We start from the raw sequence: 13,862 nt of genomic DNA on the forward strand, positions 1-13,862 counted from the left end.
AACACACCACGGGTTTGTTCAGATTTCAACCGGTTACATTTTGTACAATTTGTCCACGAGCCCAGACTGAAACTTTTTTTTATTTTACCACAAAAAAGTTATTTCACCTGCAGAATAAAACAGCTATTTTTCAGAAGCGACCTGGCTGTCACAAACTATAGCTCAACGAAGTTGCGATTCACGTGGAAATAAATGTATCGCAACCTAAAATAATCTAAAAACACGTTTGTAAATGTGGAGGGAAAAAACGGAGGACCCGGAGAAAAATCCACGCGACCACGGGGAGAACACGCAAACTCCCAACATACAGGCGTTAGGGTCGGGATCGAACCTAGGACATTGTAGGTGCCAGGCGAAGTAGCGAGCATCTCGCCACCGTGGCGCCCGTAAGGTATTTCACTTGCGGGCGCCACCTGAGCTAGAGGGTGCACAGCCTTGGCTGTTTCAATCTCTGTGGCCAAACTGTGAATAATGCGATAACCACTTGGGGCGAGTGGAGTTACCAAGTAATTCACGGGACTCACTCCTGTATTTGTACGGCTCATTAGCCGTACAAATACATTGGTACGAGTACACTTTTGCGACCTTGGGTGGTACGAATATCTGCTCCGGACCACGGACTAAAGCTGCGGCGAGGGGTGCCTACAATGTACGAGTTGGGAGACCTTTTAATTACGGATGCATCATAGCCTGCATGCAATGGGCAAAACACACACGAGCCACATGATGGATAACAAAATGACATGTTTATTACAAGGTATTATTTTCAAGAGAAGGAATTCTTACTTGGGTTAGAAATTCCATTTATGGTAACGCTGGGCCTAAAACCAGTCCACGCGGTTTATTATAAAAGTGAAATCTCCACGAGGCCAAGACAGATTTTTTTTTACGTTACTGGCCACCGATGTGAAGCAGTGCGGTGGTGGTGGCGGCAGGGATGGTGATGGTGATGGCGGCTGGATGTGCACATTTATTTCAGTGGTGTGATTGGGGACGAGGCCGGCTTCACCCAGAGTTCGCGGGAACGGGTTTTGTCGACGTTACCCTCGTTCGCGAGCGTGTTAATCGACGTGTTCCACATTGCTCCCGTGAGCACGCGTGTTTTACATTGCTCTCAGCGACAGTGGCTTATCGATGGGTCGTTCCGAATTGTTCTCGTCCGCGGCGTGTTACTTCACCGATCTTGGTCTGCCAAGGAGCTCCCTCGCTCAGGCTGCGCTCTGTGAAGGCGTCGGCCTCGTATATTTGACAACTGCATTGCCCGTGTGCGGGCGTCCTCGTTGGCCCCGCCGAGACTGTTGTCTGTGTGGGCGTCTTCTGCCATCTCCCGCGGCGCGCTTTCACACGGAGCGCGTCATGTGCTCTACGATGCCGCGGTGTCGGTGTGGGCGTGTGCTCCCTCCGCCGATGGCGCGCTGTCTGCGTGGGTCTGCGATGCCAACACCGAGGCCTCGGGGGAGCGACGCAGCCCTGCCACATTAAAGCTCATGTTGTCGACACCCAAAACTGCGACGATGACGGTGTTGTGTGTTTTGACGACTGATGGTGATGGCGAGTGTTGTTAACGACGAAGGTGGTGTTGAGGACGATTGAGTTCTAAGGGCGGTGCCAAGTCACGATATTGACGATGATGCCAAGAGCCGACGATGGTGTAGCGATGATGGGTTGTGAGTGTTGCTGGCGACGGTGCAACACGCCCACAGTGTTAACCCAGCTACACCGAGACGTGAGCACATCGTCATCTCACGACGAGGGGGCCCAACTGCCTGACCAGGGCGACACCCACCCCACCCCACCCAACACCACACACAAACACATCGGGCAACAGAGGCTAGGAGTTGTGCATGTGGAATCTGGCTTGTGACACTGTGCTGCTGCCTAACAATTTATCATTCTCATTCCATGTTTGCATCCTCGGCCAACGCACACGTGGCAAGGCAGTTGGACTGAATGTCTACTGAACGACACAGAGCCAAGTGGAGACCCCCAGATGGCCCCCCTAAAATGTAAAAACAAGACGGACAAACCAAACGAAAACGAACGCGCTGAGCAGATACGGGCGCTGCCAAGAGGGGTCGGGGATTAGCGAGCGAGCGGAGGGACGATTCTGATGGCCCAGCGCCGCCGCCGATGGAACGCTCTTCTTAGATGAGATCGGCCACTGTGGAGAAGAACAGAACAAATGTGGGATTTAGCAAGCGGTGTGTATGTAGTACGTATGTGGTACGTATGTGGTATGTACGCTGAACTTCTTTCGCGCCGTTATGCAGCCAACCGTGCTAATCGGAGGTGCGGGGGGGGGCGGCGAAGGACAACAAACTAAACACAAAAAGTAGTTCTAAAGAAATTAGTGCTCAATCAATAGATTTAAAACGGCAGCACCCTGATATCGGAAGAGCATGCGACGGTTTGTCCGATGGACTTGCAACCCAGAGTTACACCGGTTCCATCTCCCTGCACGGCAGTTGCAGGTTCATGAAAGTGACCCCCACCCCAGGCCTCTACCCAACCAGCCGTACGAGTTCACCAGACAGGAGGTCGTGTCTGTTGGGGTGAAGTGTGGGTACTCACACCTCTTCCTAGATGTATGCCGGGTGGAAGAGTAGGCCAAGTAACCGATCGAGGGGCTCTCTTGAGCTTCCTTAAGTGGAGGCCTTTGCGCCGGCAGCGGCGTATGAAATGTATTGCAGGGCTGCACCTTTACCCAAGTGGGAGCGCAACCCAAAGCAACGTCCCGACCCCGCACAAATCGTCTTATTTACGTCGTCTGCCCCGCACGTTACGTCTCGTCGTAGTGCCTGACCAGCACGGTGAAGTACGGTCAAACGACGTCTACGAGCGACACGGCGTGGCGAGAAGGCGGGGAGGTGGGGGGACTTCATCCAGCAGTGGAGAGCGACTAACGGGCCTTCAACGGCAGCGTCGGCAGGCGCCCCCCCCCTTACCGTTCATGGGCATCTCGTCGATCTGCGTCGAGTAGTACTGCTCGATGTCGCGCAGGATGCGGATGTCGTCGTTCTTCACGAAGTTGATGGCCACACCTTTGCGGCCGTAGCGGCCCGATCGGCCAATCCTGCGGGCGGAAAGCACCGTCGGGTTTTCGTAAAAAAAATATTTCCCGAGTGGAGGTCACGGCGCCGAGCCAGCACCGGCGTGTTGGAGAGCCAAGCCACAACATTCACAATATGAGTGTGGGACGTTTCGCCAGTAATTACAACCGGCATCATCAGACGGGCAGCCAGATTTGTGTCCGCCTGATGATGTTAGTTGTAATTACTAGCAAAACTTCGTACTCGCATTGTAAATGTTGTGGATTTGCTCTCCAACACACCCGTGTGCTGTACTAGTAACGAATTGGCATGTTCTGTTTACGTGACAACCTTTACTAATTGGCTGTGTCAGGTGGTGGTGGGTTTGACAATTATTTTTAAGTGATCCAAGCCAAAAAACCTATATATTGGATGTACTATGAGAACTATTTTTTATTTTACCAGGTAAGACCCACTGAGCTATTTATCTATTTTTCAGAAGCGACCTGGATATCACAAATGACAGCTCAACGAAGTGGCTTAGCATCATCATCATCGTGTGGAAATTTGTAGCAGCCAAATACTCTGAACGCATGTTGCCTTTAAATGCGGAGAGAAACACCGGAGGACCCGGAGAAAAATCCACGCCACCACGGGGAGAGAACATTCAGGCATCATATACAGGCATCAGGGTTGGGATCGAACCCAGAACCTCCTGCGTACCAGGCGAGGAAGATCACATCCCCTAGCCACCGTGTTGCCGCCCTGTGATTAAGCCGCGTTCTCAAGTCTGGCGAGTTGATCGACGGTCTAAGCCCGGTCACCAACAACTGCAGGAAAAAAACCTCCATAGCACCCACAGAATTGTGTTTGATTGTCTACCTAACTGGGCTAAATTCCAGCTGGGAATTAAACATATCGGGATTAATAAAGATTTACATAAATCGTCACGTTGCCTATGAAACCTGCTTGTAGTCCTGGCTTGCAATGAGAAGTCAGCGGTGGCTGACCTATGCATAAACACGCCCCCCGACATAGGAATGTGGAATTTCCGACACTGCCTTAGGGCTGTCAAATGCGAGATGTGAACCAATTTCCAAAGGCTCATCGACTTTAATCTTTGCGCAGTGAATCACTGCGCGTGTTGGGCGGAGTAAGCGACGGCGAGGCGCTGCCGGGACGGGTACCTGTGGATGTAGAGCTCGCGGTTGTTGGGGAGGTCGTAGTTGATGATGAGGGAGACCTGGGGCACGTCGAGACCGCGGGCCCACACATCCGTGGAGATCAGCACACGGCTGCACGCACGCAGACGTACAGATGCACGCGGGGACAAACGCAGACACATGCTTATAGCAGCAGCAGCCGCCATTCACCACGAAGTGGCAATCACGCCTACAAAACGATTGCGCCAGGCTAGGTGCGCTTTGAGTCTACGTAATGCCGTCGAAGGCTCGCCCGCAGGTCAGAGGTGTTATGGGCTAACTGCCTGAGATGACTGACAGATGCACCAGCTGTGCTCCCCACTCTGCCAACATGCAAACACATGTACACACAGATGCACGTGACGTGAACACATGCACGCACAAGCAAATACACGCACAAACACGCACGCAGGAACACACAGCAACGCACGCATAGGACGCACAGGCACACACACACGGTACACACAGACGCACGCCAACGCACTAACACCAATGCCTCGTGGGAACACAATCCAGCGCTGTCTCACAACACAAACTCATTTCTTCAGAAGTGATTTTTCTGTTATTTTATTGTCCTTCCACCCCCGCACCTCCGAGATGAGCACGGTTGGCTACGTGCGACGCCAACGAAGTTCAACGTACGTACGAGAAACCCCCCCCGAGCTCATCGGATCAGGTGAAGTCGAGCAGTGCCCAGGCCTGGCGGGCAGCGCTTGGCTGAGCCATCATCAGCTTGACGCTCACTGGGCGGCGGAGCAGGGGGGGGGCAGCGGGGAGGGGGGTTGGTGTGGGGGGGGAAGACGCGGGGTAGTTGTGGGGGAGTGGGGGGGTGGGGGGGGGTGGGGGAGCGGTGGGGGGGGGGGGCGGGGGAGGGGCAGCGGGGGGGAGTGGTGGGGGGGAGCAGAGTCGGGGGGGTTGTGGGGGGGGCAGGGGGCGGGGCACCTCACCTGGCACCGGAGCGGAACTCCTTCATGATGGTGTCGCGCTCCTTCTGTGGCATGTCCCCGTGCATGCTGGACACCGTGAAGTTCGCCTCGCGCATCTTCTCCGTCAGCCAGTCCACCTGCGCCATGCGGTGGCGGGGAGCGGGGGAAGATGATTAAACCGTTGCAATAGTGATGAGGGGAGGGGGGGTATAAAAACATTTACCATGGGAAATGGATCCCTCAAATTTCTACCCTCCAATCCACTAACAAAACAGAAGCTCCCTTAACAGACTGGCTTGCTGCTGCCTTGTTAGTTGTTATTATGATCAAGTCGCTAATCTCCTCTTTTCACGTTCAGGTGGTCAAGCCAGGTAACAGCGATGTTTTGACCCCGTATTTTGTAGGTAATTCTTTCAGCATTGGGATGTCTGGCCACAATACCAGTGAGATTGTGTAGTTTGTTTTTTAGCTATGTGAGGAAACCCATGCAGGGACAGGGGGAGAACGGACAAACCGCAATGCAGGAAGGCGCCCGAATCGGGAATCGACGTACACGCAAGACAAGCGCGTCACCCGCTGCGCCACCCTGCCACCCAGTGCATCATCGCTTGAAGGGGGGGGGGGGGCACCTTGCGCTTGGTGTTGCAGAAGATGACGGCCTGGGTGATGGTGAGCGTGTCGTAGAGGTCGCACAGGGTGTCGAACTTCCACTCCTCGCGCTCCACGGCCACGAAGAACTGCTTGATGCCCTCCAGGGTCAACTCGTCACTTGAGGCGCACAAACACAACACGCGTGCCACGTCAGTGTGGTGGGGGGACCCCCGGCGGCGTCACAAATGCGCGGCCCCTTTGTCAATCCACTGCTGGATGAAGGCCTCCCCATGCAGTGTCGCCCGACAGTGCTACACCCGCGCTGGTAATGCGGACAAACGAGACGACGGGCAAGGCGGACGATACAAATGGGACGGAACATGCGGGACAGACAATGCAAGACAGAACCTAAGGGACAGGCTAGGCAGACCTCACAAGGTAGGACACGACACAAAAGGGATAGACACACCTATCACCTTTGAATGAACACAAGAGACCGCTCTGCCAACGGTGTGGCTTGGGCAGCATGGGCCAGGAAGGCAATGGGCCTCCCCCCCACCCCCCCCCCCCGTCCTCAATTCCGCTGCCTCTTGGTCGCCCGGCACTTGGGCCCTTCCAGCCCGAGGGGGCCCTGGCGCGGGCGCACCGCCTGCACACTGAGCTACGCCACCGCCCCCCACCCACCCCACCCTTCCCACGTGCGATTCGCGCTATGCCCTACCGTTTGACCAGGATGCGGATGGGGTCCGTCATGAACTTGTTCGTCATCTCCAGGATCTCGTGCGGCAGCGTGGCGCTGATGAGGCACACCTGCGTCGCCGGGGGCAGGTAGCGGTACACGTCGTAGATCTGCTCCTTGAAGCCTGCCAAGGCAACAAAACGATACGTCGGCGACGCGGCACGGCCGAAATTCCGGCAGGCCACCCCAGGGGATTACCGCCGTCTGCTTCACAGCGGACGTCAAAGATCCGGTGCGACGCCAACGGGAACACAGAGTAAGCCACCGTGTGTGCCGGCATCACGGTCCAAGTTTGAAAAACAATTAGGCCGCAAATGACTCAATTGGGATGACCCAGAGCAAGCATCGCTGGCAGGTGCCGAGAGGGGGGGGCGGCTGGCGGCAGCGGTGACGCTCGTGCCTCACAGCAAGCAGCGCCTGGGTTGGAGTCCCGACTCGGGCACCTTGCTGTGTGGAATGTGAATGTCCTCTCCCTGTTCTGCGCGAGTTTCTTCCAGGTTCTCTGGTTTCCGCCCATAAAAAACCCCCCACAGAATTTGACAGCGGCTCATCGCGTGACCACTGTCTTCCCAACCCGTCTGTGGTTCAGCTGGACATCTGTGAAAAAGAGCTTGATAGCTCATCGGATTCCTCCAGTATAATTGAATATTCTGATTGCGAATGTTTGAGGTGAGATGTTGATGTAAGGGCGATGTGGAGTCGCCGAGGCATTTGAGCGTCGTTCAAAACGCTTGCTCACACACACGTCATTCGGTTCTTTAATTTCTTCACTGGCTTCCTCTTCAAATTGACAATTGATTTTCAAGGTCTGCTGACTCCTATTAATTATTCTGCTCGTTTGCCCAGGAAAGCCTTGGGACTCCTTTCAAGTGATCACGTACGTCTCCCCCAGCACTCACGTTCACACACGGCATCAGGAACTCCGGTTAACAACCCATTGTGACCTCACGTGACCATCTGGTAAGATGTGGAGCACCCTCATACGACGGTTATTAGGCGGGCTAATAAAACTTGGGTTGAGCCACGACAAATTCAAATACAATAGATTTGGGTTAAATTTCGATTTAAAGCTTTCGTGACTGCAGGGATTCATCTTCTTGGTCCTTTCGGTAAAGTCACGTAGAAGGGAAATAATAAAAATAAAACTTTATAAAAATAAGAAATGTTTTTTTTATTATGTTTTATTTTTATTATTTTATTATTTCCCTTCTACGTGACTTTACCGAAAGAACCAAAAAGATGATTTGGGTTAATTAGGGTTACGGTTGAGTTGACAAATAAAATTAACTAGAGACTATTTTTATTTTACCAGGTAAGGCCCATTGAGCTACACAGCTCTTTTTCAGAAGCGACCTGACAACAAATGATAGCTCAACGAAGTGGCTTATCATCACGTAGAAATTTTAAGCAAACAAATACTCTAAATGCATTTTCTTAAATGTCGAGGAATGCGAGTCGGCGCGCGCGAGTGAGCGAGCGTGCGAGTGAGTGAGCGTGCGAGTGAGCGTGCGAGTGAGTGAGCGTGCGAGTGAGCTTGCGAGTGAGCGAGCCGCCCACCTTTGTTGAGCATCTCGTCCGCTTCGTCCAAAACTAGCATCTTTATCGCACGCGTGCGCAGATTCCTGCGACGGATCATGTCTGTGCAAAAAAGTCACCAACATCGCATATATTGGTCACAAGCGCGAAAAAACACAACTCTCGTTTACAGTGCGACCCGGATAAACGCGAAACAAACGCAAATCACGTTTTTATAACGCAGCGAAGCGGTGGGCAGCACAAAGGGGGGTAAAAGGTGCAAGAAACACGCTTCCGGATGAAAACGCAGCCGCGATCGAAGTAACGGCGTGGGGCGACGTACCGAAGACCCGGCCCGGCGTGCCGGCCACGACGTGCTGCCCGTAGTCCAGCTTGCGGATGTCCTCGCCCACGTTGGTGCCGCCGATGCAGGAGTGGCACTGAACGCTCATGTAGTCGCCCAGCGCCTTCAGCACCTGGCGGGCGGCGGAAGGGGCGACGCGTGACCGAGTGAGACACTCCTCGAGGCCGAGTGAGTCCACTCTATTTTACTAAAACTTTTATTATTTTAACCGGGAAAGGTCCTGCTGAGCTGTCGAGCTCTTTGTCAGAAGCGACCTGGCCACGGATGTCGGCTCAATCAATTGGCTTATCACGTGGAAATGTCTAGCAGCAAAACACTCTAAACGCGCGTTGATTCTAAATGTAGAGGGAAAAACCAAAGGACCCGCAGAAAAATCCACGCAACCACGGGGAGAGGAACATGCAAGCTCCAAATATACAGCAGGCATCATGGTCGTGATCAATCCATGCCCTCCTGTATACCACCTGCAGACATTGGTGACCGAGCTGAGACCATCAACTCATTACACTTGAGAAACGAGTCTATGCAAGTATATGGGTTTCTATAGGAGTCTGTGGATTCCTACATAAGTGTACAGGTTGCCTATGCAAGTTGCTCGTGATTGGGAGGACATTAATAAGGAATAATAATATAGAGCCGGTGGTCTAAACAAGGCTGTGTGGCGATGTCATGTGATGTATGCAAGGCGTGATGGGAGCCCCAAAACGACGAGGCTCCACTTGGTAACATCTCAAAAATTCGCTTACAACTGCCACGTTATTCATTGTTTCCCAACTACAATCGTATGAGGACGGCTGCTTGCGTTGTGGCCGAAACGTCGTGAGAATTATTTCATTTTATTATGTTTTATTTTTATTATTTTATTACTTCCCTTCTACGTGACTTTACCGAAAGAACCAAGAAGAACTACAATCGTGTTCATATTATTTGCGCACAGCAGTTGGTATTGATAACTATCGGCAGGTCACACACTCGCTGATGCGTGTCAATCGCACGCAGCAAATTGTACCTTCTGTATTTGTGTGGCCAACTCTCTTGTTGGAGACAAGATGAGGGCTTGGGTTTCCCGGACCTGTAACACACACACACACAAATTATCATCACGAGTCGCACTATAACCACCATTACCACTATCAGTATGACGGCTATCGCCACCGCGACCATCACTATTATAAACATTACTATTAACTCCACATTCACCATCATTACCAGCGCTATTGTCTTCACTGTTATCATCACCATAACTACTTTTGTCATAATAAATGTAATCATCACCAACGGTATAATTCTCGGCACTATTACCATCTTGCCTGTTATCATCCTTGCTGTCATTATCACCGCGGTGATTATTAGCACAATCGTCTGCACGGCGTTTAAGAGTATTTGGCTGCCGCTATATATTTCCACACGACGATAAGCCACTTCGTTGAGCTATCATTTGTGGCCAGGTCGCATCTGAAATAGAGCTGCACAGCTCAGTGGGGCCTTACCTGGTAAACTAAACATCGACTGCAACAACTCATCAATCGGGTCTCTCACCTGAGTGTCCAGGCACTGGAGCACCGACACGCAGAAGGTCGCCGTTTTCCCCGTACCGGACTGAGACCTGCGCACGGCGGGTGGGTGAGATAGAGTCGTCGTTACATCTCTCGTGTGGGTTGTGATTCGTCTGTGATCCATGTGTGGATTGTGGTCCTTTAATCTGCACGCGAGTTGTGACTGGTCTGCGATACGCGCGCACGTGGATTGTGAGTGTCGTGTGTGTTGTGTGTGGATTGTGAGTGTCGTGTGTGATGTGTGTGGATTGTGAGTGTCGTGTGTGGTGTGTGTGATGTGTGCGGCTTGCGAGTGGGTCGACACGGAGAGCGATTGTTCCGAGTGGGCGAACGCACTGTGCGATGACGTCACGGCCCTTGATGATCTGCTTGATGGCTCGCTGCTGGATCGCCGAGGGCTTCTCAAAACCTGAAACACACAACGTGCCGCTCTTGTTACTCACTCGTCACGCTCTCATTGGTACATCGCAGTTGTGTGTTAACAGATGCAACTTTCAGCGAAGGTTGTTCGTTTCGGATTTTTGAGCATTATTGATAATCACATGTGACAGCTTTGCTGTATGTGATTGTACCAGTTTATTATTTTGTGTGTATATTTATTCATGGTGATTTGGCCTGTACTCGTCTCCTGTTTGAGCCTCAAGACTTTATCTGGGCAAAACAAACCCCCGAATGTATTCATATACGGTGGTTTGTTTTGTGCAGTCAGTCGTGACTGGGCTGAGTTCTAAAAACTCTCGGCGCACACAAGCCCAGCTGCATCACGTGTGCATGGAATCCGGATTCAGACCCAGGGTCTCGACAGTCAGCTCAGGGTCCCATGCCACGGCCATTATGTACCCCCAGACAAGACGTCAGGGGGCTTAGATTTGAACTTGGAACCTCAGTAGTTACTGCCATCATATGAATTAACACAATTACTATAAAAGACAGCACCGTGCTCACACCCCACGGATCTTCCTTGTAAAATAGCCAGGAAAGTGGATAAACGGGACCATCCGCGTAACCTATCAACATAAACTCTCAATAGTGTAATGCTAGTGATGGCATCACTCACTCTTCTCTGTTGGTCGAGGCCACAAATTTAACTCAGAACACCGGGTTAAGTTGTGCGCTAACCAATGCACCACAGCTCCACCCGTATCGTATACAAAACTAACAGTGAATTCTTACAAGCCCCAACAAGTCCCACCGGACAAGCTGATCACAATATCCGTTTAATTATCAGCAGTGATGATTATCAATCCACTGCTGGATGAAGGCTTCTCTAAGTCACGCGGTGGCGTTCTACCTCCACCCGAGTTCATGCCATCGCTCGCGCCGTCGGACGCACGCGTTCCATTTCATTGCAACGCTACAATGAACACCATCACCCACACAACTTCACCACCAATGTATTAAAATGAGCGCACTCAGTTTTACCATCAACACGATCACACCCACAGCTTTACCATTATTGTTATTATCATCAACACGACCACTCTCAGCTTTATCACCTTCGATTACCACAGTTGGCAACGTATGGTGGGAAAGAAGTTACACGCACATTTCTGTAATTAACATAAACACTCCGCTTTACCCTGAACACGGGCACACTATAAACTTCACAACTACTCTAACACAATCTTTAACACACTTTCACCATGAACTCAACTTCACCACTACTCTACTAACACAATCTTTAACACACTTTCACCACGAACTAAACTTCAACACTTCTCTACTAACACAATCTTTAACACACTTTCACCACTAACTCAACGTCACCCTACTCTACTAACACAATCTTTAACACACTTTCACCATGAACTCAACGTCACCACTACTCTACTAACACAATCTTTAACACACTTTCACCACTGACACGGTGGCACACTCTAAACGTCACCACTACTCTACTAACACAATCGTTAACACTCTAAACGTCACCATTACCCTACTAACACAATCTTTAACACACTTTCACCATGAACTCAACGTCACCATTACTCTACTAACACAATCTTTAACACACTTTCACCATAAACTCAACGTCACCATTACTCTACTAACACAATCGTTAACACACTTTCACCACTAAACAAACGACCCCGCGCTTCGCCGCTAACACGACAACACCCCGCAGCCTCGGCCCGCGCTAGGCGAGACGAGGCCTAGGCAACGCCGCCGAGGCCTGGCCTGGCCCGCCGCCGCCTTACCGTAGGCGTAGATGCCGCGCAGCAGGTCCTCGCGCAGCCCCATGGAGTCGAAGGTGGGCGTCACGTCCACCTCCTCGCTCGTCTCGAACTCGATCTTGGAGAAGTCCTCCTCGAGCACGCGGCGCGGTCTCGCTGGGGCTGCCATCGCTGCCATCGCTGCTGCCTCCTCCCTCAAAGACGACGACAGAGGCGCGCACTGCGCATGCGCGGGGCAACGCTTTACGGTAGGCGGTGTCGCAAAGAGGTCGTACGCGGTGGAGGGGGGGTGGTCACGACGGTGACGTCACGGCGCGCGAGGTCGAGAGCGGAAGTCGCGTCACCGGCGCCGTGTCGCCATCTTGATTAGTTCAACGGGGAGTTCCGCCGCATTATTTATTTAATAAAACGCGTTGCTAATTGATAATTTATTTATTTATACTGCGGGAGGAATCCGATGAGCTATAAACGCTGTTTTTTTTTTACAGAAGTCCAGTCGGGGCACGGGGGTAAGAACGTTAACAACAACAAACATTGCAAGAACACGACAGGAGTGCAAAGTACAATAAAGGCCAACAACAACAACCGCCATTCGCCACTAAGTGGCGGTGACATCACCACGACGCTTGTGCCAGGCTAGGTGCACGATCAGGCCACGTGAAGTGTCGAACGCCCGCCGGCAGGAGGTCACGGGGCAGACCCAGCAGGTGCCACGGGTCGACTGACTGAGACGAGTGGCCGACGCACCCTGGCGTGCCAACAAAGTAAACAAAGCACCAAACACAAACACAACAACACAAACAGACAACACAAACACAACAACAACACATACACACAACAACAACACAGATACACAACAACAACACAGGCACACAACAACACAAACACAACAACAACACAGACACACAACAACACAAACACAACAACACAGATACACAACAACAACACAGACACACAACAAGACAAACACAACAACAACACAGACACACAACAACACAAACACAACAACAACACAGACACACAACAAGACAAACACAACAACAACACAGACACACAACAACACAAACACAACAACAACACATACACACAACAACAACACAGATACACAACAACAACACAGGCACACAACAACACAACACAACAACACAGATACACAACAACAACACAGACACACAACAAGACAAACACAACAACAACACAGACACACAACAACACAAACACAACAACAACACAGATACACAACAACACAAACACGGCAACAACACAAACACACAACACAAACACACAACACAAACACAACAACACAAACACAACAACAACACAGATACACAACAACACAAACACGGCAACAACACAAACACACAACAACACAAACACACAACAACACAAACACAACACAAACACAACACCACAAACACACAACAACATACAACAACCACACTGCACCATCCCCATTCTACCGGGCAAATGACAGCTCAACAAAGGCGGCTTATCGCTTGGACATTTAAAGCAGCAAAATCATCCCGATAGTCTAAACGTCACGGTGCCCGAATTGTAAATGTTGTTGTAAATGTTGTTGTAAATGTTGTTGTAAATGTTGTTGTAAATGTTGTTGTAAATGTTGTTGTAAATGTTGTTGTAAATGTTGTTGTAAATGTTGTTGTAAATGTTGTTGTAAATGTTGTTGTAAATGTTGTTGTTGTAAATGTTGTTGTAAATGTTGTTGTAAATGTTGTTGTAAATGTTGTTGTAAATGTTGTTGTTGT

General features: G+C 51.0%; 2 protein-coding genes across 2 annotated transcripts in view; one reads left to right on the plus strand and one right to left on the minus strand.

Moving 5' to 3' along the window:
- Positions 1-726: 726 nt before the first annotated feature.
- On the minus strand, positions 727-12,308 carry EIF4A3 (eukaryotic translation initiation factor 4A3). The gene is made up of 12 exons (XM_078878839.1): positions 12,121-12,308; positions 10,259-10,331; positions 9,906-9,972; positions 9,376-9,438; positions 8,346-8,478; positions 8,045-8,125; positions 6,470-6,611; positions 5,787-5,925; positions 5,179-5,294; positions 4,217-4,324; positions 2,946-3,073; positions 727-2,161 (listed from the first exon to the last, which is right to left on the minus strand). Exons 1-12 carry the CDS (start codon positions 12,272-12,274, stop codon positions 2,145-2,147), a joined length of 1,221 nt encoding a protein of 406 aa, XP_078734965.1. The 5' UTR covers positions 12,275-12,308; the 3' UTR covers positions 727-2,144.
- A 534-nt stretch (positions 12,309-12,842) lies between these two features.
- Positions 12,843-13,862, plus strand: part of TBCC (tubulin folding cofactor C) — a 32,521-nt gene continuing 31,501 nt past the window's right edge. The window contains exon 1 of the mRNA XM_078878840.1: positions 12,843-12,860. The gene's annotated coding sequence lies outside the window, so the exon portion shown is untranslated. The remainder of the gene's footprint in view (positions 12,861-13,862) is intronic.

This window comes from Lampetra fluviatilis, chromosome 52 (genome assembly GCF_964198595.1).
Source record: "Lampetra fluviatilis chromosome 52, kcLamFluv1.1, whole genome shotgun sequence".
NCBI classification, from domain to species: Eukaryota; Metazoa; Chordata; class Hyperoartia; order Petromyzontiformes; family Petromyzontidae; genus Lampetra; species Lampetra fluviatilis.